The 26,994-nt window shown below is 41.7% G+C and overlaps 1 protein-coding gene across 3 annotated transcripts in view; it reads left to right on the top strand.

Annotated features, from left to right (window-relative positions):
- Positions 1-3,062: 3,062 nt before the first annotated feature.
- USP8 (ubiquitin specific peptidase 8) overlaps positions 3,063-26,994 on the top strand; it is a 34,859-nt gene continuing 10,927 nt past the window's right edge. Inside the window, exons 1-14 of one of the 3 annotated variants that reach the window (XM_083586298.1) lie at positions 3,063-3,305; positions 9,474-9,669; positions 10,055-10,199; positions 10,656-10,741; positions 13,423-13,573; positions 14,475-14,526; positions 16,078-16,222; positions 17,551-17,713; positions 18,542-18,686; positions 20,978-21,210; positions 22,525-23,133; positions 25,047-25,136; positions 25,912-25,992; positions 26,317-26,579. In XM_083586298.1, the coding sequence (XP_083442424.1) occupies positions 9,566-9,669; positions 10,055-10,199; positions 10,656-10,741; positions 13,423-13,573; positions 14,475-14,526; positions 16,078-16,222; positions 17,551-17,713; positions 18,542-18,686; positions 20,978-21,210; positions 22,525-23,133; positions 25,047-25,136; positions 25,912-25,992; positions 26,317-26,579 (2,267 nt within the window). In that variant the 5' untranslated portion in view covers positions 3,063-3,305; positions 9,474-9,565. The remainder of the gene's footprint in view (positions 3,306-9,473; positions 9,670-10,054; positions 10,200-10,655; positions 10,742-13,422; positions 13,574-14,474; positions 14,527-16,077; positions 16,223-17,550; positions 17,714-18,541; positions 18,687-20,977; positions 21,211-22,524; positions 23,134-25,046; positions 25,137-25,911; positions 25,993-26,316; positions 26,580-26,994) is intronic. The other 2 variants (XM_083586299.1, XM_083586300.1) reach the window with 2 other exon arrangements.

Here is a 26,994-nt window from a genome sequence, read left to right as displayed (position 1 = left end):
CTGTGTGGTAACATTTCATAAGGAGAAAGGTTTCCATAATGTGCTTTGCTGCTGCTTGTATAAGCAAGACTGGTGTGTTTTTATCTGATAAAACCTGAACGTAGTTTCTCTGTAGTTCAGGTTTTACTTCTACAGAATGAATAATTACGGAAATATTTGACAAAGCTGGTAAAGTATTAATTTCTTAAATGAGAGGGATCATATGATGAACTCTGGGCCACTAACTGCTTCACCCTAATGATGTTTTAACGTTGCTGGGTGCAAATAAAATTTCAATGTGAGATGCCTTCTCCATTCCCAAACTGTTCCTAACACTTCTCTGCTATTTTTATTTGGGGTCAGATTATGGACTTTGCTTATGTAGCTTTGCAGCGAGGAGACAAAGAATATGAGTTTAGGACACCCTGCCATTGTACTGTAGTCCCAAAGATAAGACTGAAAGCAAATTCCTATAATCAAAATAGCACAAAGCTTGTGCCTCCACTTAAAAGTTCCACTATATCCCTCTTGTTGACTCAACCTCTCCACCCAGTTCTCCTGTGGAGTTTGCAATTCAAAGTAACCCTTTTCACCCATTTTACAGAGCAATCCCGAGTGCAGAAGCCTACTGTGGAACCAAAGAGAATTAGTAAGCCTCCAATCTAAATATGTTTGCTCAACAACTAGTCCAACTAACTTCAGTAACTATGAAGTATGCTGGGGCTTGCAAAGTGTTTTATAAGTTTTATTTTGTCTGTTCTTCTCAACATCTATGAGATGGCGATTCACTAGGAAAATGACTGGGCAGACTTTCTGGAATAGAAAAAATGCAATGTATTGGTTATTTCCAAGAAGCTCAGATCTTTGAGTTTGTTCATTTATTTTGCAACAGGGGAAACAGAAAGTGTGCCATCTTTAAAAAAGTTGCACAGCGTGGACAGTTCGGCCATCTACACCAACGGGGCATTGCCAAAAGCTTGTGGGTTCATTATATCACAGGAATCCAGCAACTGCTTTAATTATTGGAGAACTGGAAAGCGAAAAGCAACATTTTAGAAGTTCTCAAAGAACTTACCTACCTTCCTCATAAAAAGCACCTCATCAGGGTGCTTTACAACAACATAAAAAGCAAAAAAACCAAAAACTACAGTACATCATACTGTATCTGACGGTTTCCTTTTGCTGCTTGAAGCAGCTCTGTCTGCTTGCTTTTTTAATTTTATTTATGTTTTTCAGGTTTATACATTCACTAATTTTACAATCATTTTAACATTTCAAAACTTGACTTCCTACCCCCTCTTTCTGTGGTTCCTTAAATTTATTTTTAATATCTTCTGCATACTCCAAATTAACTTAATTTGCTCCTTTATTCATCTTCTTTAAAATATATGCTCTTCTGAAACTGCACGTTATTACAACAATCCTGCCAATGTTCTCATCTGTTTACAATTGATCTGTAAATATGCAATAAACCATTTCCATTCTTTTATAAAGAGTTTGTTATCTTGATTCCTTATTCTTCCGGCAAGTTTTGCCATTTCTGCATATTCCAGAAGTTTTTGCATCCATTCTTCCTTTGCTGCTTCTTTAAATTTTGGGGCGAGTAACATTCTTGCCACTGTAATAGCATACAAGAATAAGTTTCTATACATTTTTGTTAATTCTGTCCCTATAATTCCCCCCAAAAAGCTGTTGGTTTTGTTTTTTTACAAAGGTTATTTTGAACATCCTTTTCAATTCATTGTATATCATTTCCCAGTAAGCTTTAACCTTACTCAGGGCTGGATTTAGGTTTGATGAGGCCCTAAGCTGCTGAAGGTAATGGGGCCCTTTATATGTCCAGCTGTCCTTTGTCAACAACAAATTGCTGCTGTTTTTTTGTGTTGAATATATTCTATATATGGTAATTTATGGACCTAATAGGTATCTAAAGCCATCTGCACATAACAAAATACGTATTTTATCAAAGTAATTGTTGAAAAGTCCATGCAGAATGCAAAGTCCATAATTTCTATAGATAGAAATTAGCAAACCAGTGATATTTTAGCTAGCAGGCAGGGCCTATTACTTACATCATAGGAGTCTACACAAAACAAAACACTGTTGCTGTATGTAGGTTTTATTTTATTTGTTTTTTATCTTATATTTTGGGAATGTACATCTAGGGTTTTTTCCCTTTAATTTTTTGGGGGGCCCCAAGCTACAGCTTGTTTAGCTTATACGTAAATTCGACACTGATCCTTACTACAATGATAAAAACCGAAACCAGAGGCCTTTCTCCTGGGCATGGTAGGCCAATTGGTGTCAAGGAAGGATAGGACGTTTTTTATGTATGCTACAACAGCAGCAAGAGTTCTTATAGCAAAGTATTGGATGACACAAGAACTACCCACGCTGGAAGAGTGGCAGACGAAGGTGATAGACTATATGGGACTGGCTGAGATGACTGGCAGAATCCGTGACCAAGGAAAAGAGACGGTGGAAGAAGATTGGAAGAAATTTAAAGTTTATCTTAAGAACTGTTGTAAAATTAATGAGTGCTAAAATGTCATGGGTAACGTAAAACAGAATTGCAGTGATAAATGATTGGGTAAGAGAAAAAGGATTAAAGAAAGTGAATCATAAGTAATTGAAATTAGGGGTTGCTGAAAAAAATTAAAATAGGGATGCAGAAAAGGGAGGTATGGGGAAGTCGTTGAAATAAGGCTTAAGAAAAAGAGGTTATGAAATTATACGTGTTTATATGTTTGTTTGTCTATGTATTGTCAGTTGTAATGTGTTTTAATTTATGTTGGAAAATCAATTAAAAAAATTATTAAAAAAATACAATTATAAAAACCGGTAGTTCTGTCCATATAATTCACAAAAGAAAGCAGTTCTGCTTTCCCAGAGGACTAAATTTCTGTCAGGCGAGGAATCCTTCCTTCAGTGAAAAGGCGGGCAAACCCCCGTCCATAAAGTTCCCCACCTCATATATAACACTCTTGAAACCCTGAATAAAAAAATAAAGATTTGGTGGCGCTGTTTATCAGTCGGCTACCCCTACACACGCTTCCCTACGAGTACCGTAAGTAAGCCATTCCCGCAGCCCAGCCCCTTTGCCAGGGAGGCTGGGCCCGAGCCCCGCCGCTGAGGGAAGAGCCACCCCTATCCCCGCCCACGGGCCGCCTCTCCGCCGCCTCAGCCCAGTTCCGCCTCGGAAGCGAAGGCCGCCCTCCAGCCCATCTTCCCTCCGCCGTTTCGCCTCTGGGACATGGGCCTGGGCCGGGTCGAAGGGAGGAGGAAGAGGTGGTGGCGACGGCTGCGGCTGCGAGACCCCCGAAGCGGTGAGTGCGGTGGGCCGGGAAAGGCCTCCTGGAGGCAGAGAAGGGAGAGGCGGAGCGGCCTGCCCTCTTTTACCTCAGGAAGGACCCCGGGGTGGGCAAGCTGGACTGGAGCCCGGAGAACGAGGCTTGCTGGCTGGGGGGGGGGAGGGGGTTTGGAGGGGAGACCCGACACGCGTCTGTGGGGCTCGGCTCACACGAGACGGCGGGGTCCGTGTTGGCCGTGGAGGGGCCCTTCTGTGGGCCCGCAAGGAGGAGCCCGGGGTGGCGGCGTTGGGGAGACGGGTTGTGAGGCCGCGAGATGACGGGAGGCATAAGGAATTGAGAGAAAGTCCATACCGAGCAGAAAAAAAGGGGAAATGGAGGAGGGAACCGCGGGAGTCATTTCTGCCCCCCCCCAACGATGTCCAGTAAAATGTCACCTTGGTGAGTGACCTGGGAGGTTGCATTCACACGTTACTCGAGTTTAACCCCCCCCCAAGCGTGATCAGCAGGGAACCGCAGCCAACCCTGGCCCTTTTCCTGGAGCGTTTATGTGACAGGCGTGTTTTCAAATGCCGGTTTGGCCCATCCACGCTGTATGTATGTCATTCTAAGCATATGCTTAAACAGAAATGGGTGTACACATAAAATAATAGTAATATCAATAGTAATTACCATTATTATTATTATTATTATTATTATTATTAAAACATACATACATACATACCCTGCCCATCTGGCTGGGTTTCCCCAGCCACTCTGGGCGGCTCCCAACAGAATATTAAAAACACAATAAAACATCAAACAAGGCCAGTAGGAAGCCTGCAAAATGTAATTGGGGTGACTTTACCCATGATGAAATTCACACATGGAGGATCTGACCTGTAGGTGAGTGTGTGTCACGTTCCAGTGTTTGGTTCCTCTTCCTCCTTACATGCATTTGTAGTGATGCAGAATTGTCTTACGCGAGTAATGGAAATTCATGTGCGGAAGTAGTTCTGTGAAGTAAGCGGTGTGTGCTCACAGTTTTAACTTGCGTGTTGTGGATTTACAGTGAGTAATGCCTCCCAAACCTTTCCATGCCTTGAGACTGAATTTAAGCAGAAGCCAACACCATTGGATAATTGTGCCAATAAGTTATGCCAAGAGGGAGCATTCTTGGGATGTCCGTACATGTTCTAGGAGCACGAGAACATACAGCAGATCTTTCCAAACTTTATGTCGCGACACGTTAAGTGTGTCAGCTGCCGTGTGTAGCTGTGTCGTGCGAATGCTTCCAGTGCTCCTCCCGGGCCTGGAAAAGGGTTAGTTTAACCTCCGGTTTGCTAGTAAAATGGGATGCGGATGGCGCTGTGGTCTAAAGGTCAGCGGTTCAAATCCCCGTGACAGGGTGAGCTCCCGTTGCTCGGTCCCTGCTCCTGCCCACCTAGCAGTTTGAAAGGATGTCAAGTGCAAGTAGATAAATAGCTGCTGCTCCGGCGGGAAGGTAAACAGTGTTTCCGTGCGCTGCTCTGGTTTGCCAGAAGCGGCTTAGTCATGCTGGCCACATGACCTGGAAGCTGTACGCCGGCTCCCTCGGCCAATAAAGCGAGATGAGCGCCGCAACCCCAGAGTCGGTCACAACTGGACCTAATGGTCAGGGGTCCCTTTACCTTGCTAGTAAAACTGAATTACTGTGTCAGGAAATGATGCATTTCTAAAAAGCGTGTCACCAACGTGAAAAGTTTGGAAAGCTCTGACATACAGGTCCTAGGAGCATGAGTACATGGTAGTGTCTTCACATGGGAGACTACAGTCAGTGAAGTTATAGGAATATAATGGACTTTAAAACATATATATCAGCAACTGTATAAATACCGAAGGATAAAGTAGCCAGGAGAAAGATGGATGTTGAATTAGTAATATTTATACTCTACCAGAGCCGATTGTTGACTGGTTGATACTCTACCTACCTTGTTTACTGTCCGATTATGTTCGTGGCTGTCTATAGTAGAGGTATTGGTTTTGCCAGCTGACTCTTCCTCAGTCTTACGACACAGTATATATGTGGGGAATGTAGGAAGTGTATCCTTGTTTCCTCTTCCTGCGCTTATGTGTTAATAACAGTTCATGTGTAAATGCAAGCAATAAATGGTAAGAACATTGTAGTACTGCTTATTACTTTTAACACCAGCTTCTACACACTTGAAGGAAAGGGCATAACGAAGGAAGGCTAATTGGGAGTATATGGGTAAAAACTGTAGGAAAGGGAAGCAACAGTGACCTTACTGTGGCTGTTTGCTATAGACTTCCAAGCCAGACTGAAGATTTGGGTGATGCCTTCCTACAGCATATTACCAGACATTCAAAGATGAGAGATACAGTAGTCATGGGAGGCTTCAACTACCCCAATATCTATGGGAACTCAGACTCTGCCAAGAACGTAAGGTCCAACAAATTCCTCAATTGCCTCGCTGACAATTCATTTACCAGAAGGTGGAAGAAGTTACAACTTGGACCTGGTCCTCACTAACAGGGAGGAACTGACTTGACAAAGTGGAAGTACTGGGAAACTTGGGCAGAAGTGATCATGGCCTCTTGGGATTCATGAAATAGAACCAGAGGAAAGCTGGGTGTAATTGTAAAAACATTCTGGATTTTAAGAAGACTGATTTCAAAAAACTTAAGGAACTAAGTGATACCATGGTCAGAAGTACTCAAAGAGAAGGGAGTCCAAAATGGATGGGCATTTCTTAAAGATCATATATTGAAGTCACAAAGGCAAACAATTCCAACAAAAAAGAAAAGTTGGAGGCGTCTAAGGAAACTGGTGTGGCTGCATAAGGAGCTTACAGATGACCTAAGATTTAAGAAGGGCATGTATAAGAAATGGAAGAAAGGGGAAATCACAAAGGAAGAGTATACCTGTGTAGCCAACAGTTGCAGGGCGAATGACAGGTGGACCAGGCTTACAAGAGAAGTTAAAAATGTTTTTTAAAGCTTTCTTTGGCTATGTTCAAAGCAGGAGGAAGAACAAGCAAGTAGTAGGTCCTGTGTGTGGAGAAGATGGAGAAATGCTGTTTGGGGACAGAGAAGGAAGAACTGCTCAACACCTACTTTGCCTCTTCACCCAAAAGGAAAGCAGTGCTCTACCTGGTGATAACAGAATAAATGATTTAAGGAGGGAACCGCAGCTCAATATAAGAAAAGAGGTGCTAAGGGAACACTTAGCTACTTTAAATGAATTCAGATCTCCAGGGCCTGGTAAGCTGCACCCAAGGGTACTAAAGGAGCTTGTGGATGTAATCTCAGAGCCTCTGTTTATAATGCTTTAGAATTTTTGGAGAACAGGTGGACTGGAGGCAAGCAAATGTCCCCATCTTCAAAAAAAGGGGGGAAAGAAGACCCAGGTAACTACTGACTGATCACCTGAGCTTTACATCAATACCAGGTAAGGTCCTAGAACAGATAATTCAACAGAGCACTTAGAAAAGGATGCTGTGATTACTAAAACCCAGCAAGGGTTTCTCAAAAATAAGTCATGCCAGACAAATCTCATTTCTTTTCCTTTTTTCCCTTTTGGATAGAGTTACAAGCTTGGTGGATCAGGGGAATGCTGTAGACTTCATGTATGTTGGTTTCAATAAGGCTTTTGACAAAGTCCCATGATATTCTCGTGGAGAAGCTGGCAAAATGTGGGCTGGACAAGGTAACTATTAGGTGGATTTGTAGCTGGTTGACTGACCTAACCCAGACAGTGCTCACTAATAGTTCCTCATCATCCTGGAAAAAAGTGACAAGTGGTGTACCACACGGTTCTGTCCTGGGCCTGTTGTTGTTCAACATCTTTATAAATGACTTGGATGAAGGAATTGAGAGGGTGCTCATCAAATTTGTGGAAGACACCAAGCTGGGAGGGGTAGCAGAAGACAGAGCTGGGATTCAGTATAACAGATTGGAGAACTGGGCCAAAACTAATAAAAGGAATTTCAATAGGGATTAATGTCTGGTTCTGCGCTTGGGCAGGAAGAACCTGCTACACCAATATAAGATGAGGGACGCTTGGATTGCCAGTAGTACATCTGAAAAGGATTTAGGGGATTTAGGCCATAAGGTTAGGATGAGTCAACAGTGTGATACGGCAGCAGAAAATCTAATGCTATTCTAGACTGCATCAACAGAAATATAGTGTCCTGATCAAGGGAAGCAACAGTCCCGCTTTATTCTGCCTTGGTCAGACCGCACCTGGAATACCACATCCAGTTCTGGGTGCCACACTTCAAGAAGAATATTGACAAGCTGGAACATGTGCAGAGAGGGCAACCAAGATGATCAAGGAAAAACCAAGCCTTATGAGGAACAGTTGAGGGAATTGGGTATGCTTAGCCTGGAAAAGAGGGGACTGAGAGGAAATATGATAGCCATCTTCAAAGATCTAAAGGACTGTCAACTGGAAGATGGAGCAAGTTTTTTTTTCTCCTGCACCGGGGAGTAGCTCCCAAACTAATGGCTTTAATTTACAAGAAAGGAGATTCTGACTGAACATCAGGAAGAACTTGCTGATGGTAAGAACTGTTCAACAGCGGAATCAACTACCTCAGAAGGTTGTACTTTCTCCTTCCTTGGAGGTTTTTAAACAGAGGTTGGGTGGCCATCTGTCATGGATGCTTTAAGTTGAGATTCCTGCATTGCAGGAGTAGGACTAGATGACTAGAATCCCTCCCAACTCCACAATTCTGTGATATCTGTTTTGCAAAGACAGTGGTACCTCTGGTTACGAACGGAATCCATTCTGGAGGTCCGTTCGTAACCGAAAACTAACCATAACCTGAGGCGCCATTAGCAAAAGTGCGCCTCCCTCTGCGCACGAACCTCCGGCATGCAGTTTCCACTCGCATCCCGGGGCAAAGTTTGCAACCAGGAGCAGCTACTTCCGGGTTACCGGAGCTCATAACCCACAGCGTACGCAACCAGAGGCGTTCGCAGCCAGAGGTACCACTGTATGAACAATTACTGAGACCCAGTTCATGGTACTTGTGTGTTGATAGTTACTTAAAACAGGCTATGATCAGGTTTCCACATAATATTGGTGGAAGTAATCATATGGTCCAGATACTAAAACAATCTAAAACAAAAGTTACTGGAATACTAATGGAATGTAATTAGTATATACTTATTAAATCAAATGAAAACAAAAAGCTTATTTAAGTGCATGACTTCATCTTGCTCTCACATGAAGTAAATTGATAATTTAAAAGGGGGAAGTTAAACACAAAATATATGTTTCCCCAATTCACACATATGTGCAGATGTTCAAATGCAACTATTGTCTATATTTGGGGGGGGAATATTTATGATATTACCAATGTCTTCATTTAAAGTCTCTTCCCATGAACACTGGATGCACGGTCGCCATGGGAATTGTTTTCATGTGCCTGTTATCTGTGCAACAGTGAGCAAGTTGGCTGTATTTTTATGACCTTGCAGATGTTAGTAGCCTTTAGTAAATAGTAATGTTATAAGAGTTTTTTCTCTCTATTTGGATAATACCTAATGCAATACTGCATTGAATCTCAGCAAAACCTAATCACAATGTGCTGTTTAGGTGGTGGAGAAAAAATAATGACATGACGTGTTGAACCTTGAAGTTATATTTAGAAAAGGCTTCAAGTTTCCAGGATATGAAGTCTTTGTTATTGGTAATCCACAGTGTGGGAGAAAAAACAGCTAAGATTACCTGCTTGAGACTAATTGAACAAGGTACATATGTATATTACTGGATGGAGTGAAAATGGACTATCTCTTCATAGTGAGGGTTGTAGAAAAGAGCTTGTTGCCAGTATTTTCTCCTCATCCTTTTTTTGTGTGTGTCTGAGTACATTTTCTAACAGATAATTTTGCACCACATAAATTGCATGCCTGAAAGCTGAAACTGATAACCTGGTGGTTTTTGAGAAAGCAATAGGGTTGAATAGAGTTCTATTCAGTGATATTTTTTTTCAGGGGGTGCTTAAATTACCCTGGAGTACCAGCACCTCTTTTTCTAGGGTGAAAAGTCCTGTTTTTACTTGAGCTGTTTCAAAAGTCGTTTCACGCTTGTGTTCGTGTCTTTAAAGTTTCTGTAGGCAAGCATTCATAAAATGGTCAAAGGATGTGTCTTTGTATTTGTTAATAAGAAATCTTGTTAATTTGAAATCTTTATTTTTTCAGGAAACAGCCAGGGTTGCTGAGTAATTCAAAGACCTATAATATCCCTTTGAAGCTTTTAGCATCCTCCTGAGGAGACATATCTATATACTAACATGCCTGCTGTGGCATCTGTACCTAAAGACCTATACCTCTGCACTTCATTGAAAGATCTTAACAAAAAGACAGAAGTAAAAGCTGATAAAACCAGTACTAAGAGGTATGGATATTTGCTTAGTTGACTTAGTCTCCATCTTGTTTCTTGGAATTAATGGAAAATATGTTCTAATAGATATTGTGCTCCATACACATAGCTAAAACACCATTTACACTTTAAAAGAGTGCTGTATCATTCACTTTCCTGGCTGTCAAGTTTCAGGGGGTGAGTTAATGTTTAAGGAAGCTGAGCACTTTTTGCAGAAAATAATTTAAAGGTAGATCATAAAATAACACTGACTTGTCTTTTGAGAAAGAAAATTGCTTGTTCATACATTTGTTCTTTAAAGCAGCTTATCATTGTAGGTGGAAGTTCTACTTTTATGTAGTCTGCATTCATGACATTCCAGTAACTTTTGTGATTTTGAATTCTTTGCCTCCATTTCAAGTTATGTACAGAGTGCCCTCAAGATCTTCAAAGCAGCTGAGGAGTGCCGGTTGGACAGAGATGAAGAGAAAGCCTATGTACTTTACATGAAGTATGTGACTGTGTATAATCTTATTAAGAAGAGGACAGATTTCAAACAGCAACAAGTAGGTATCCAGTTATGAGTAGTTTTATGTATATTTTGATGTAAAGTTAAATATTGCATCTGAAAATTCAAGGTAATAAACCACTGATTGGAGAAAGTGGAACACTTCTATCAGGGACACCATAGGCGAAAATTTGTATTGGGCACTAGGCACCAAAGCGCATGGCAGTAATCCACTATTGTGATGGACAGTGGAGGTGCAGTTGTCTCTGCTCCTTCGCTCTGTAAGATCTGTAAATTCAGAATAATGCCATAAATGAGACAACTACTCATTTCCCGTAAGTTCAGAACTGGAAGCTCAAGAGAGAGAGCAACCGCTCATTGCAATCTCCATTTGAAACTGTCAATTATTCATCTATGACATAGTGCCAGAAAGATCATGACTAATGAATTTTTTCTGTGTACATTGGGCAATGGTACACTGCTTGAAATGGTTTTATGCTTCTTGTAATTTCAGGATTACTTTCATTCAATGCTTGGACCTACAAACATAAAAAAGGCTATTGAAGAAGCTGAAAGACTTTCAGAAAGCCTTAAACTCAGGTATGCTTAAATAGCATTAAATGTTAATACGTGTGCTTGGTTTTTTGTTATCTTCTACCGTATTTTTCCTTATTAAGCACAGAGAAGCATTCCTCCTGCAACATTTGCCATTAATTGAGAGCTCAATAAGAGGCTAAAAATGTTTCAGCATAGAGTACCTCTGTAAGTGAACGAGAGAACGATTGCAGTGGAACTTGAATCTCCTATGATCTTTATAAATGACAGTGCTGCATTCATGGCTTGCTATAGTGTTAGCCCTTGGCTTTTAGACACGTAGCAGAAACTTGGAGTCCTAGACCACCTCATTCAGGATGCTATTCCCAATCTCTCTCTCTCTCTCTCTCTCTCTCTCTCTCTCTCTCTCTCTCTCTCTCCCCCCCCCCCAGCAATTGGTGAAGATTGGGGAAGTTAGAATAATCAGCAGCAGTTCATCACAATAATAATGAAAGCATGAGCAGCAGCAATTGATATAAAGCCATATCCAATATTAAACAAATCCAAAAGCACTCTGGAACATGACAGTCTTGGCCAGCTGCCTTAAAAATAACAGGAAGGAAGGGAGATGTGCATCCCTAGAGGAGTGGCTTAACGGTGTTGCTGCTGCAGTTGAAAACATCCTGATCTGTGTGGCCAACCATTGTAATTCAGACATAGGGGGCACACAGAGGAAGACCTATGAGGAAGATCTTAAATGTGCAAATGAGAAGTATCCAGGCTCATATTATTTACAACTTTTAGCAGGCTTGCCATAAAAGCATAAGAAGCTGCCTTTACACAAGAATCAAACCATTACCCATCTCGCTAAGTATTCTTGACTGGCAGCAGCTCTCCAATCAAATCTTTCTCACCTAGATATGGAATAATAATAATAATAATAATAATAATAATAATAATAATAATAATTTATTTATACCCCGCCCATCAGGCTGAGTTTCCCCAGCCACTCTGGGCGGCTTCCAATCAAGTATTAAAAACAATACAGTGTTAAATGTTAAAAACTTCCCTGAACAGGGCTGCCTTCAGATGTCTTTTAAAGATAGGATAGCTACTTATTTCCTTCACATCTGAAGGGAGGGTGTTCCACAGGGTGGACGCCACTACTGAGAAGGCCCTCTGTCTGGTTCCCTGTAACCTTACTTCTCGCAATGAGGGAACTGCCAGAAGGCCCTCGGCGCTGGATCTCAGTGTCCGGGCTGAACGATAGGTTGAATCGGGGGCCTTCTAGATGCAAAGCATGTGTTCTACCACTAAGCTGCAGCTCATACCAAATTATTGGCTACTTCTGTTTTGTTTTGTCTCAATAATTCTATTATCCTTTAACACAACTATAACCTTGTAATAGTGCATTTTTCCTTATTTTTATAAATATGATGAAAATGTGACCTGATGTGTGTAGGAAAACACATGTAGCTTCTTATGTTCCCCACACAATTTTGTAGGAGAGCTATGGCATTTCATCTGGGCCTTTGATAGTGTGGTGCTTTTCCTTAAGAAATCTTTTTAATAATATTTCCTGTTTTCCAGACCCCCAAATGTAGTGGCATAACTACTATCCAGTGCACAGATATCAGTCAGGCATCCCCCACTCCTCCAAAGAAACAATGTGTCCTTGTTTTTCAAGGGCAGCAGTACGATAAAGTATTTGGAATGCTCCCAAGATATTCATGAATTAACTACTTTGGGAATAATCCAAATTCTTTCTTCGACGCTTCTACAACAGTCTCCAAGTCAGGCGCTAGTAGTAGCATGTTTTGTTTTTTCTGTTCTCCTATGGTACAAGAGCAGTTAATAACTGAATTTAGAAATTAATTAATGTGCAGGTGGTGATTAAATGGTATCTATAAGAAGGAGGAAGAGTGGTTGACTTCTGCCTTGATGAAACCAGATGAAATCTTTTACCTGACTTCCTTTAAATAAAAAATTTAGAATTTTCATTACTCAGACATCAGTTTCTGAAGTCTTCTTTTAGAATTTAGTATGCTATTCTTGTTCTGTAGCCAAGTGAGAATATTAGTCACATTTGTTTACTCACAACATTTGGAATGCTCACATACATACGCTGTTCTGACAAACCATTCTATAAACGGTGATTTTGTGTTTGTTTAATATATTTAAAACAATAGAGATCTTACATTTTTGTCAACTTCGGAATAGCACTTGCTCTGCGTTTCTAGTAGAATATTACGGCTTCAAACCCATTCTTGCGTCCATCAGAGTAAGCAGCATGTAAAAGGATGCATGATGTTTAGGGTATATTGTCCAGAAAACCAAATGGCAATCAGATGGTAAAGATTTAAGGATTATCAGGCTTGGGCTGATGTGTTTAGTGAGCACTCACAGTCTTCCCCACCTAGAGGCAGGCTCTGGTAGGTCTCAGCGGTGACTGGCTCCCAAGTCCTCCAGGAGAATGGTTCACTTTGCCTTCTTTGGTGGATGAAGAGAGCCAGTCACTGAGCAGGACCTTCAAAGCCTTGGTCAAAAGTGTGACTGATGTCTCCTGGGAAAGAGGATGAGGAACACATGCAAGTTACGTAATGAGTTCCCTGCCTAGGCTTGTTGGAGGCATTAACCCAGCAATGACTGGCTTTCTTCATCCACCAGAGACTCGGGCATCTTAACAGTAAGTGCCAACAAAACAATCTCTTGCAATGAAAAAAGCAAATTGTAAATTGTAATTCTAGATATGAAGAAGCCGAAGTGCGGAAGAAACTGGAAGAAAAGGAAAGGCAAGAGGAGCAACAGTTGAAAAAGCAGGAATTGAAAGATGATGCAAAAGTTTTAACCAAAACCTCTTCAGAAGATTCATCAGATCCCAAAGGAAAAAATCAAATGGTAATTGGGACACTTAATCCTTAAAATGTTATCTGTTGTAAACATTAAAAAAATCTAGTCTAGAATATTGGAGGTGGGGGGAGTTGGCTTATATCTGGCAGCACCTAAAATTAGATTATTTAAGTTTGAAAATAAAACTTAGTGGTTACTTAGGGTTAAGTGTACTGTTCATTAAATACATTGTGCTTAATATTTCATATATTCAACAGGCTTATCCTGTTGAATAATTCTGAAGGTTGTCTATTTTAAATCCTACTCAGGCCCTAAAAGGCCATCACTATTCTAGCTTGTAACTGCTAAACTGAGCGATCTGATGTGTGGCTCTTTGTTCATATTGCAAGCATGTATATCATTGGTCTACCTTGAGCTGTGAAGTTGAGATGGACCTTTAATATTGAGTTTCTTTAGACTGATGCTAAAGGCTGGAAAATACCATATGATCACCAAATCCTGTCCCTGTTAAGGCACTTAATTCAGATAATGGATTTCTAGCAGTGTGTATACATGCTTGGATACCAGATGACTCCAGGTAACTAAAAAAGGGAGCTAGGTGAAAGCAAAATCCCCAGTTTGAATTTGGGGGGGGGGGAATTCTTACTAACTTCAACTCTGGCAGAAGGCTACCTTGTACTATGTTATTATTGGTCTGCATAAATCTATGCAGCAACTTCTGTTTTGCCATTTTGACAAGAGTGGTTGCTTCAGAAAGGCCTGGTTTAATCACAGGTGTAAATCCTGTTGAATTTAATAGGGCTTACATTCAGGTAAGTGGGAACAGGACTGCAGCCTTACTGACTTCAGAAAGTTGTGTATGTGTGAATTAAGAATATAAAAACAGCTGCTTTTAATGCATTTTTAATTGCTGAAAATCCTTTTTTTTTTAAATGCTAACGTAATATAGATCAATGGTGAGAAGAAGAGTTCAACAGAAATAAAGAATCAAACTGAAACCGGTAAGTGACGTCTCTCCATTATCCTCAGTTCTGCTTTCCACAGTAGAGACTACAAACAGAACAGGAATTTATCTGTAGATCACTCTTGTCTAAATGACTCAAATAAGTTAATTCATAGGGACTACAAGAAAGGCAGCTGTTCCTCCTCACCAACTACTCCCATTCATGTGGGGCTGCCTAGATAGACCCAGGAGGGAATTCCTTTCTATCACTAAGTATGGAATTTGACCCAGAGGTGAGAGCAATATATATCTCATAAATGCTCCCCATGGTGAAGTGTCTGCCTGAATGCTCCTCCGTATCTCGGTTCAAGTAATTTTCTAAGCATTTGCAATGGATACTTTACATAAGATTCACCCTGTTCGCATTTTGTGTTCCGGAGGGTAACGATAAAAAGATACAGTGGTATCTCAGGTTAAGAACTTAATTCGTTCCGGAGGTCCGTACTTGACCTGAAACTGTTCTTAACCTGAAGCACCACTTTAGCTAATGGGGCCTCCTGCTGCTGCCGCGCCGCCGGAGCACGATTTCTGTTCTCACCCTGAAGCAAAGTTCTTAACCTGAAGCCCTATTTCTGGGTTAGCAGAGTCTGTAACCTGAAGCATATGTAACCTGAAGCGTACATAACCCGAGGTACCACTGCACTATGATTTGAAAATGGGGCTATGATGCATGGTTGTTCCTAACCAACCACCGAGATCAGATGGGATTGGGCATGTTCAAGGTGGTATGGCTGTAGGCGATCCTAAGCAACGAGCTTGAAAGTTGTAAGATACCACTCAGAAATCTGTGCACCTACATTCTGCAATTTCTTTATGGGCATCTTCACCCATTTTAACAACAGCTGTTCTCTGGAGGTGTGTGGGAGGCCTCCAGTACAACCAAGAGTGAAGCCCCGTCCCCTCGTAGGGATAGGCAAGTCATGTGACAATAGGGATGTAAAAAGGCGCTGCCTGCAGCTCTTTTGACTGCCTTGCTGGGAATAGATTTTTCTCAGCTCCTCCTTGTCTGGATTTCCCTTGATATGAAATAAGTGGCTTCGCTAAGTGCAGTAAGTGATTGCGGCCAACAGGGCAGCAATGGTGGGGCTGTGTTGCTCTCCTGGCTAACACAATGCAGCTCATTGCTGTCACTTGCTAAGAGTGAGGGACAAGGCAGCAGAAAACCTGGCCTGGTGCAGGTGCATTGGGGAAACCAATCCATAGAATCAAAGAATTGTAGAGTTGGAAGGGACCCCAAGGGTCATCCAGTCCAACCCCCTGCAATGTAAGAATCTCAAGTAGATTCTCAGCATGACAGATGCTCCCAAAACCAATGCTTTTAAAGTTGCACCCACATCATTATTATTATTGTTGTTGATGATGTTGTTGTTATTGCCAAGCTTCCTCGTGCATTGCTTCCCTGGCAGCCCCTACTGGCATTATACTTGTTCACAAGCATATTTCAGTGAGAATCATCTCTTTAAAACATTAAGAGTTATTTTTTAAATAACAAGTGTTTGTATTCTGATATATCAGCTTTTTAAAAAAAAAGTAATTTCTCTCTCCCAAGGAACAATCACAGCAGAGGAATTGTTTAAAATGATGATGGACAAAAGCATTAAGTTGATGATTATGGATGCTCGGTGCTTGAAGGATTACCAGGAGTCCTGCATTGCAAACTCTGTCTGTGTTCCAGAAGAAGCTATCAGTCCTGGGTATGGAATAAACTTTCTTAGCAGAGTCTTAAGACTGTGTTTACCATTTAATTAAGCGTTTACCATTTATCAGGAGTAGAATGGAGAAAATATGGAACACCTGTTTGTCCAGCTACAATAAAAGGCCTAAAGTACACACAGTAGTCTTGACGACTATTTCTTTTTTGTAAAAGTGCTTAGTTGGTCTACGGAACTTTAGGACATGGGATATGCTGATAGTCCCTAGTTTAATGGACCTTTAAAAGAGCTTAGGAATATTGACAGCACTTGTATAAAATGGTTGTGAGGCAATACTCAGGCTTGGTCTTGGAACCTAAGGAGTAGACAATCGAGAATGGTTGTATCCAGTACTGTTCCTAATCGGAGTAGACCCATTGAGATTAATGGGCATTTGATTAATGGGACCCATTGAGACTGAGGTCCATTAATTTCAGTGGGCCTACTCTGAGTAGGACCTAGCTGGTTACAGCCCTCTGTAATATACGGTACTAAGCATGGTTGGAGCAATAATGCCATGGTGACAGTGACTGTTGGCAATAAGCTTGTGAAGATAAGTAGGTGTTAGGGAAGGGAGTTTGGCATCAAGCAGTCCATGGGGAGGAAAGTATGTGCCAAGTCACTGCTTGGGCTCCCCTGTCTCCCCTTATTGTTTTCACTACTGTGCTTTTTGGTCCATTTGAAAGGGCCTGCCTCAGCTTAGCTGAACCCTGCATTCAATCAAATATCCAACAGCTGGTCACCAGAGATCAATGTGAAATGGAAATGTGCATGTTTCTGGTTCCACACTTGGTTTATGTGAGAAGCCTACTAGACCAGGTGGCACTAAGTGTCACTTCCAGAATTGAAGTCTCCAGGCTTTACCAGGGCCATCCCAAGACATTTTGCTGCCTGAGGCAATAACAGCAAATATGTCCCCTGCCAAAAAAAATCATCAAGGTACATAGTAACATAAAATAGCCAACATTTTTGTATCTGAGACAGAAAATCCCACATGTCTCTCCTTGGGAATAGAAATGCAATAAATCAGTAAATAAACATTTAATTTCTCTTTATGACACCCCAAATTAGTGCTTGAGATGGCTGCCTCACTCTGCCTAATGGGAGGGCCGGCCCTGCTTGTTAAGATGTAGCAGAGTGATGTCAGGCTTGGCGACCTGGGCCTACTCTGCAATTTATTGTGTAGTCACCATTGTCCCCCTGGACGGCAATTGATTGCTGCCACAGCTCCTCCTTCAGTTGAATGACAGATTGCACTTTGTGAATTATTTTTTTCCCCTTTCCTCTCTCCCCCCCCCCCTTATCTTTTATGTTACTGCTTCAAACTTTAGAGTCACTGCTAACAGGATCGAGGCTAAACTCCCAGATACATCTAAAGAACCATGGAAGGAGAGAGGACAAGTTGATTATGTTGTTCTGCTTGACTGGTTTAGTTCAGCCAAAGACTTGCAATTAGGAACACCTCTGCGGAGCCTCAAAGATGCCCTTTTCAAGGTGAACATGCTCGGGTTTATTTTTTTCTAGTTACCTTGATAAATGAGATTCCCAGTAGATGTAATTCTGTATCTTAGAGGGCTGTGTTTTGGTAGCTCTGTCAACAGACACAATCGTTTACTATTTAACTTAAGTCTGCATAAATTTCCATAAGTGATACTTTCCCATGTAGACATAGCATTCGCTGATGGTTTTTTCCCCTTAACAATAGTTAAATGTTACCTCTGAATAGCTAAACAGTGATTAAAAATTGAGCACAAACCAGAATGTGAACCTGTAGTTTTAAGGCAATTAACTGTGGCTCAATAAAACATTGGCAAAGGAGCTTTCATGCCTTTTGGAGATGGGGCTCAGTTAAACATTTAGTATTTATTTCGTAGTTTTATATTGCTAAGAAAGAGTGGGATATATGATTCTTTCAATAAATGTATAATATATTCTTTTTCTAAAGTGAAAGATACAGACAGGCATGACTTTCGCCTTCCTCAAATAGAAAGCAAAATGTTATGGCAATAAATGTAGATGGGTAAAAATGGCTTCACGTATACAATTTCTAAAGAGATACTGAGGTTTTTGAGGTGGTGTACTGAAATGTCTAAATATTTAGAATAAACTGCCCCATAATAAACAAATGTCAGAACAATGTAGTTTTATCTGCCATTTTTATATGTTAAATGTATATTTGTTGTAAAAATAAGGAAAAGACAATCCATCTCTTTCCATTTCACAGAGTGCATTATCTAGCCACATGACCTGATTTTGAGAAATACGAGCTTCGCTTTGAAAGTTCTGTTGCTTATTGTAAAATGTTTTGTCTTTCACTTCCAGTGGGAAAGTAAAGCTGTACTGAAGAATGAGCCCTTGGTCTTGGAAGGGGGTTATGAGAACTGGCTCCTTTGCTATCCCCAGTATACAACAAATGCCAAAGTAACTCCACCGCAACATGACAGGAATGAAGCCGTTTCTGTCTCTCGTATGTATTAAAAACACTTTCTGATCTAAAGAAAAAGCTTTCCTAATACTGCAGTTCTGTCCACAACTTACTCAGGAGTACATCCTACTGAAATCAGCGGGGCTTGCTTCCAAATAAGCTCCTGTAAGATTGAGCTGCACAGATTGTGTTCCTAAGCCTACTTATTTATTTGTAGATCCCAAAAAATCTTCAGACTATTGTGCAGAACTGTTATTGTGGGTGAACTGCCTTTTAAAAGTCAGGTTGGGAATATATTTCATGACCTATGATGATCTTGCCACCTGCTTCAGAGACGAAAAGATTATACTTAGCATAATTTGGATATCAATAATCTGACTACAGCTCTGCTTCTTGGGGGCTTGGCTTGTCATTGTTCATATGGATCACTTTCAGGTGATTGCTTGTAGGAGAGTGAATTGCTGCCTAAATGTCCTACCTACTTGGAGCTTTTGGAGGACATAATCCAAATTGAAATAAGACCAAACGGCCACGGTATTACACATTGAACACATGATAAATCTGCAACTGGTTTCACTCTGTTGTCAGTTGGTATTTCATTAAGTTTAAATAGTAGATCCTAATGGTTGTTACACTGACATATCTTTAATCCTCTTTAGCAGTTGACCAGATTAAAAAACAGTGAAAGCAATAAAGCATAGAGGTGCACAGTTACAAAAAAACAAAATGTAAAACAGCAGGCTATGACTGAAGCAATAGATTAAAAGCAAGCTGAATAAAAATGGCCCTGGACAGATATCTAAAAACTAAAAAAAATTCCTGGTGGATCTCCTTTGGAGGGTTTATAGCAATCTCATTGCCATCACCGCAAAGGTCCAGCCTTGGGTACTTGTCTGTCTAATCTACGAGTGGGGAACCTTTTTGGCTTTAGGAGCCAGATCCTCGTCAGGTCCTTGCAGGCCAAATTTGACAGGTGGGCGGGGTGCTGACCTGACAGTCACGTGGCATCATTGTGATGTCATGTAATTGACAGGTGGGCGAGGCTATCCACCTGCCAAAATGCCTCCCATGGGTTTTGCAAGCAAAGGCAATGGGGAGAACTTCTCCAGCACTCTGCCTTTGCCATCCCCTCCAGTCATCCCTATTTTAACGGGATATTCCCAGACTTACAGAAACCATGGCTTCTGATATGATCCCAGAATGTCCCGGGGACGAGCCAGCACTTGCAGTGGTGCAGTGCTCTTGCACAAGTCAGCTGACTTGGGAGAGAGCGCAGCCCCAAAAGTTGCACTTTTTTGGTGCTGTGCTCTTGCCTCCCAATTTTCATCGGGAATGTTGGAGGGTATGCTTTGCTTGTGAAACGTGGCTCTTTTTCTCCCTTCTCTGTTGTTTTTTGTTTTGCAAAAAAGGCAGTGAGGGGGCTTCTCCAGCACTGTCTTTGCTTGAGATCATGGACTTAAGATGGGATGAGGGAGGAGACTTGCAAAAGCCTTCCCCCTTCCCTTTTAAGTACCCAATCTTGAATTTGAATTGAATTTATGACAGTCCCAGACCAGACTCACCTACCGTACTATACAAATCAGAAACAATAAAATTAAATCTAAATTAACAATCAGTATAACGATAAACAATACAATTATGGCAGCAGTTAGAATATGGGTTAAGTCAATCTCTACAATATTATCTATTATTTGCTTCTAAGGCCTTAGTCTTTATAATAGCACAGCTTGTTCCCTAAGTTTTATGGCAACCGCACAAAATTTGGCCACCTTTAACGTGATCACTGGATCCTTGTCCTCTATCAGAGATTTAAAATTCCCACTTGGAATTTTCTGTATAACAGGGGTGATAAAAACCAAGTGTATATCCCTATAAAAACGGCATTGTAGCAGGACGGTTTCCACCTCTATCGCGCCGCAGGGGCAGTACCCAATCTTGCACCAATCTGCCTCCCATCTTTAATCTGCACTCATCAGACAATGAGTGGAGATTAAATCCTGCTCCCTAGGCTAGGCGATCCTGTTCTCTATTGGGAGAGAAAACCCCTGTTTTCCCACCCATCAACCGACATCCCCAGCGACATCAGCAGGTGGGCATAGTTTGGGAAACGCCCTTGGCAGGGCCAGGATAAGTTTGCATGCTGGAGTTTCTCCATCCCTGGTGTAACCTCTCAAAAGGGCAGAACCAAGAAGTGTTCCTCCAGCACAGATATTGACTGTAGCAGAGGAGGAGACACATTTGGGTAACAGTTCATTTAAACGTACATTATTTCTCCTAACTCCTCCGACAAAAATTTCTTAAAACAAAATCATAACCTTCTTTTCATGTTTCAGTGGATTTTACTTACCCATCTTTGGAAGAACCAGCTCCATCTCCAGTTCCTGTTGTCCATGTAAAACCTTCTGTAGTGGAAGTTACCGAAAGACCTAATATTGCAAATGATCAAGAGGAGAGAGTGGACACGTTTCAACCACCAGCTCCTTGTGGATCAACTGCTACTCCTGCTAAGTCTGAAAACCTACCGGCTGTAGTCCAACCAGTGTCTGCAGTAAAGATTATTCCTCAGGTGAGTGATTCTTAGCAAGAAAAAAACTTTCTACTTGGACTGTGACATAACAGGGCCACCTTTTTGCCTTATTTTATAGAATTGCTACAGATAGGATGAGCCTGCTTTTTCTGAAATACTAAGAGAGAGGAAAGACCTGCACTGTAATACAATAAATGCAAGGTGAAATAGCTATCCTGTAAATGTTTCCAGCTGCCTTGCTAAGAAATATGAATGAAAGACCCTGGTAACTGGTTGGGGAAGAAAAGACCTTGTTCTGCAGGGACAAAAATCATAAACCTTAGGCCTGTGTAACCTGCTGGGTGATTCTCTTTAACTGGCAGAGCAAACCTACTTGAGTCGCACATCAGAAGCCTTTGGAAGCATTCAAAATTGGCTTCTGTTTGGAAATTTCCAATGCTCTTTTCAGCATTATTGCTTCCAAGGCAGATAACAAGACCATTAAAACAGTAAAACAAATAGAAAAGCAATAATAATAAGCAGCAGAGCCATATGAGCATTGAAATCACACCAGTGACAGTTGAAGACAAGTTGTTTGAGTGGAGATTTTTGTCTCAGATTTTATCAGTGCTGGATTGAAATTTATGTGTGGGGATTTTTCCTACTGTTAAATTGCTTTGGGGAGTTATATGGGAAGTATTTAATAAATTTAATGAATAACATTTAGGGGAGGAGAATTGTTTATCTTAGAAATGCAAATGGTCCGCAAGTACAAATGCGTGTTCAGGTATTTCTGACCTAACCACCCCTGTAGGTTCTCCCTGGGAAGCGGATGGGGCTTTCTCACTTCTCTTACTACAGCAAGACCTGATTCTGGGCAACTGAGGATTTAATCTCCCAGGATGAGGAGAAAACCCATGTTCAAATAAAACTGGCTAGGCCATACAAGCATAATTCCCCCCCCCCCCCCATTGTGTGCAGGTTTGCATTAGGGTTGTAGCATATTCTCCCTTATTACTAACGTTTAGGAAGGGTCTAAAAACATTCCTGTTTAACAATGCATTTTGTGGCTGAAAGATCTGTTGTTGGCAACCCTGAAATTATTAGCTATGAAAGTAGTTGATTGTGTGTTTTTTTAAAGAAGTTTTTAACTGTTTTTATAAATCGTATATTATCATTGACCTGTTTGCTGCCCTCGGTTACTTCAGGAGAAAAGGCAAGATATGAATAAATAAATACTTTTGCCCAGACTGAAATACCTTTGTAAAACCATAAAAGTGAGTAGTAGAGAATGTTGGCACTAAGTGATCTTTGAGGGAACATTGCTTGCAAATCTTACCAAAATATGTCTATTTAACTTTTTTGCCCTTTCAGATTGATCGTACAAAAAAGCCTTCAGCAAAAATACCAGACGCTGATAACAGGCCAAGAGCTGAAAGCCCAACCATTGGCAAGCAGCTCATTTCAAATGGCAGAGTGGTTCCAGATCGTTCCACAAAGCCTCCCTTGGATGCTAAGGCCAGTCTGAGAGAGGAGGAGAAAGGCCACCTACCAGCGGAAAAGGCTTCCCAGTTGGAAAAAAGCAAGCAAGAAAAAGAGCTGCAGGAGAAGCAACAGGAAGAACAGAGGGAGAAGCTGAGGCAGGAGAAGCAAGAACAAGAGCAGAGAGCGAGAGAGGAGCAGAGGGAGAAGGAAGGCAGGGAGCACCTCCAGAAAGCAAAAGAGAAAGAGAAGGGAGAAAAAGACCAGCCGGCCAACAAAGGGGCAGCTGAGAAGCAAGAGGTGGAGAATGCGCCCAAGGAGCTCACAGACATGAAAAAAGGAAGCAGAACCGAAAATGAATCCCCTGAAGTCAGAAAACCGGACACTGACAAAATTGTTGTGGGTGAAAAAGACAAGGTTACCTGGACACCAGAAATGCAGAGGCGCAGATTTGCAGAGGAGTCCCGGGCGTCCATGAGGGTGGATTCTGGCTCAGGCAAGGTGAGCAATTCATGGGCATAAAAGGCAAGCATCCTGCTTTGTCTTCCCTTTCCCCCCTGGAAAATGAGTAATTCTATCAAAGTCAGAGAGGCACCTTTACTGTTTCAGCTCCAGCACTATCAGGAGGCAAGTTCCCAACTTAGGTGAATCGTGGAGGGAGAAAGGCAGACTAGTGAATTTGCACATTCCTAATAGGGGAAGGGACACGGGACGCGGGTGGCACTGTGGGTTAAACCACAGAGCCTAGGGCTTGCCGATCAGAAGGTTGGCAGTTCGAATCCCCGCGACGGGGTGAGCTCCCGTTGCTCAGTCCCTGCTCCTGCCCACCTAGCAGTTCGAAAGCACGTCAAAGTGCAAGTAGATAAATAGGTACCGCTCCGGCGGGAAGGTAAACGGCATTTCTGTGCACTGCTCTGTTTCGCCAGAAGTGGCTTAGTCATGCTGGCCACATGACCCGGAAGCTGTACGCCGGCTCCCTCAGCCAATAAAGCGAGATGAGCGCCGCAACCCCAGAGTCAGTCACGACTGGACCTAATGGTCAGGGGTCTCTTTACCTTTACCTTAATAGAGAAAGGGCTTGAGAGGTTTTAATGAAGCTCCCATAGATTCCCTTATCTCGCACAGGAAACCTTCCTGCGAACCTTTCACAGAGCAGGAACATTGGGCTTTCCCACACACCCATCCCCACTACTCTGCTACATGTGGTAGAGGGGTGAGTAAACCTTCCATGTCACTCATGGCTCCTGAGAAGGCACTAAGCCACCCACCTTTCCACATTTTCAAGCATCTGCATAAGGTTAGAGTAGTACAGAAGTGATTGCTAGGTGTTTTGTACAGCAGGAGGCAGCAGATGCAGAAAACACAACAGAGGGTTTAAAAAAAAAAAGGAAGACAGTGGTGATTCAGAGGGTTTTGTTTTTTAATCCTTTCCACAAGAAAACGGTGGTGGTCTCTACAGGCCACAAAAACCCTCCTGGAAGCTGTAAGGCCCACTGGCCACAGCTTTACCACCCTTTCTTAAACTAAAACACAGGCGAAATACTAATTCATTTACAGGATTTGCTGATTAAGGGGTTTTGCGCTTCTTCCCCACCCCCACAAAAGCAAATACATATAGAAATGGCTTGCCACTTGTTTTTACTGATCACTTTTACTGATCATGACTTGCTGCTTTCTTGGAAGAGGAAAAAATCCCTGAGGAACTAAGAGGTGTTTCAGATGAGAAGATCTAAGATTGGCAAGCATTGGCATGTTCAGGGTTCTCCTTGGACATAATGTTCATTGGGGGGGGGGGAAACCCCACAAATATCTGACTGAAACATGAGCTGCTCACTAGCAGCGATACCAAGCGTGTTCAGCAGAGTTTTTCAAGGGCTGAGAATCCAGAGGTTTTGGAGCAATTTTCTTACAGGGCAGTTTTGGCTAGTTGCGTGTGAGTCTTAGAAAGTTATATTCCTTATATAGTGGTACCTTGGGTTAAGTACTTAATTTTTCCGTAGGTCCGTACTTAACCTGAAACTGTTCTTAACCTGAAGCACCACTTTAGCTAATGGGGCTTCCTGCTGCTGCCGCACCGCCGGAGCACAATTTCTGTTCTCATCCTGAAGCAAAGTTCTTAACCTTGAAGCACTATTTCTGGGTTACGGAGTCTGTAACCTGAAGCGTATGTAACCTGAGGTACCACTGTATACAATTTACGCAGCTAGCAATTTTCACTTTGAAATACATCTTCAGATTCGTCAGTGTTTTGCTTTGGGTGTCTTTGTACTCCATAGCAATTCATCCAGAGTAAAGTGCTGTTTTATGTGATCCTGTTGTGTATTGCAGTCATGTTATACTAACATTGAGGCGTTTTGGAGCTTGATAAATTAATTAATGAAAACTGAAAGTTTCTCTTTCAAAATCTTTTACAGCAGACTGGGGTTACAGGACAACCAGAAAGAGACACCCAAAAGCCAGAAGCCATTAGAGATGATACTGAACAAGACTCTGAAAAAAATAAAGTAAATTCACTGTGAGGTGTCTGTGTCTAGCTGCTGAAACCTAGTGCCAATGTCATAACATGGCCTCAATTTACATTCGTTGTCATGTAACTGTTTGTGTTACATTTCATAAAATGCATTTCAATATTTCAATATTTTATTTTTCATAAATAATAATAATGGGTTGCAGCCAGTGGTAATCCTTCTCAGAGTAGACCTATAGAAATTGATTGACATGTCTAACCTAGGTTTAGTAATTTCAGTCGGTCAGCTCTGAGTAGGATTTAGTGGAATACAACCCAATAGATACAGTGGCTTGTATCTAACGTAGTGTGAAGTAACTATCCTGTCTGTCCTTGGATTTTTGAATGGGCAACAATGTTTTGCACTAGCCCGAAACATTGATTGATAACTTGAACTTTTTGAATTTTAAATTTTAAATTTAAATTCAGTGCCAGTGTGGTGTAGTGGTTAAGAGCGGTAGTCTCGTAATCTGGGAAACCGGGTTCGCGTCTCCGCTCCTCCACATGCAGCTGCTGGGTGACCTTGGGCCGGTCACACTTCTCTGAAGTCTCTCAGCCCCACTCACCTCACAGAGTGTTTGTTGTGGGGGAGGAAGGGAAAGGAGAATGTTAGCCGCTTTGAGACTCCTTAAAGGGAGTGAAAGGCGGGATATCAAATCCAAACTCTTCTTCTTCTTCTTCTTTATGCAGGAAGCCTGCAAAATGCTGAGGATAGCCAAAGTAGGTATATATCTTTAAAGACCCACAGTTTTGATCTGTGTTGTTCTTTTCAGTCTCAGCGGGAGCCACTAACAAGGGCACGGAGTGAGGAGATGGGGAGGATAATACCAGGACTGCCACTTGGTTGGGTCAAGGTGAGTAGAATGTCTTCTGATGTTCTGGGTTTTTTCTGCTTGTGAACACTCTTGCGCTGAACCCATTTTTATATTTGCTGTTTGGATGTTGAGAAAAATATGGTAATGGCCATATAATTGGACCCAGAAGTTAAGCCTGTAAGACTGAGAAGAGTGACGCAAGCCAATAATATGCCAATATTACATCACTCTAGAGGCCATTATAATACTTTTCCATCTGGGTTATGCTGGGAAAGAAATATGAATTTCAAAAGTGACCGTGCAATCTTTGCAGTTGTCATTATAACTTGCTCCCTTTTCTCTTTGTGCACATGTCACATGAAGTTTCTGGAGCCAGTCACTGGGACTTTTCGTTACTACCACACTCCAACAAATACAGTTCACATGTATCCACCAGAAATGACTCAGTCAGCCACTCCACCATCGACCCCACCAACACATAAACCAAAGACTCAGGCTGTTGATCAGCGGGAAAGGGAACATTCCAAATTGAAGCGCTCTTACTCCTCGCCAGACATAACCCAGGCCATTCAAGAGGAAGAGACAAAGAAAATCACCGTCAAGCCTACTATCAACCGTGAGAACAAGTACGTCTGCTGGAAACTCACAAACGGTGTTATAAGACTTGGTTTTCTAGGGTACCTGCTAAAAATGTCTTTTACAGTTACTGAAATATGTGAAGGATTAGAAATATTTGCCATTTGTGTGATTACGTTCCACCATGTCCAGTGTGGGGGACTTTTGGCTGTCTAGATGTTGCTGAACTACAACTCCCATCATTCTTAGCCATGGTTGCTGGAGCTGATGGTAGTTTCTCTTTATCTGGTGGGCCAAAGGTTCTCCCACACATGCGCAATGTATATATTGCAGAGACGTGTTTATTCCCATAAAAGCTTGTTAGAAGAAATCTGATGCAAGCCTTTTAGGTGTGTGTATGAACACACACATATACATGCCCACCCACATACGGCTGGCTGTTGTTTCAATATATTGTCCAGAATA

This window comes from Podarcis filfolensis (assembly GCF_964270895.1).
Source record: "Podarcis filfolensis genome assembly, chromosome: 14".
Classification (NCBI taxonomy): Eukaryota; Metazoa; Chordata; class Lepidosauria; order Squamata; family Lacertidae; genus Podarcis; species Podarcis filfolensis.
This window is presented reverse-complemented; position numbering and strand designations above follow the sequence as displayed.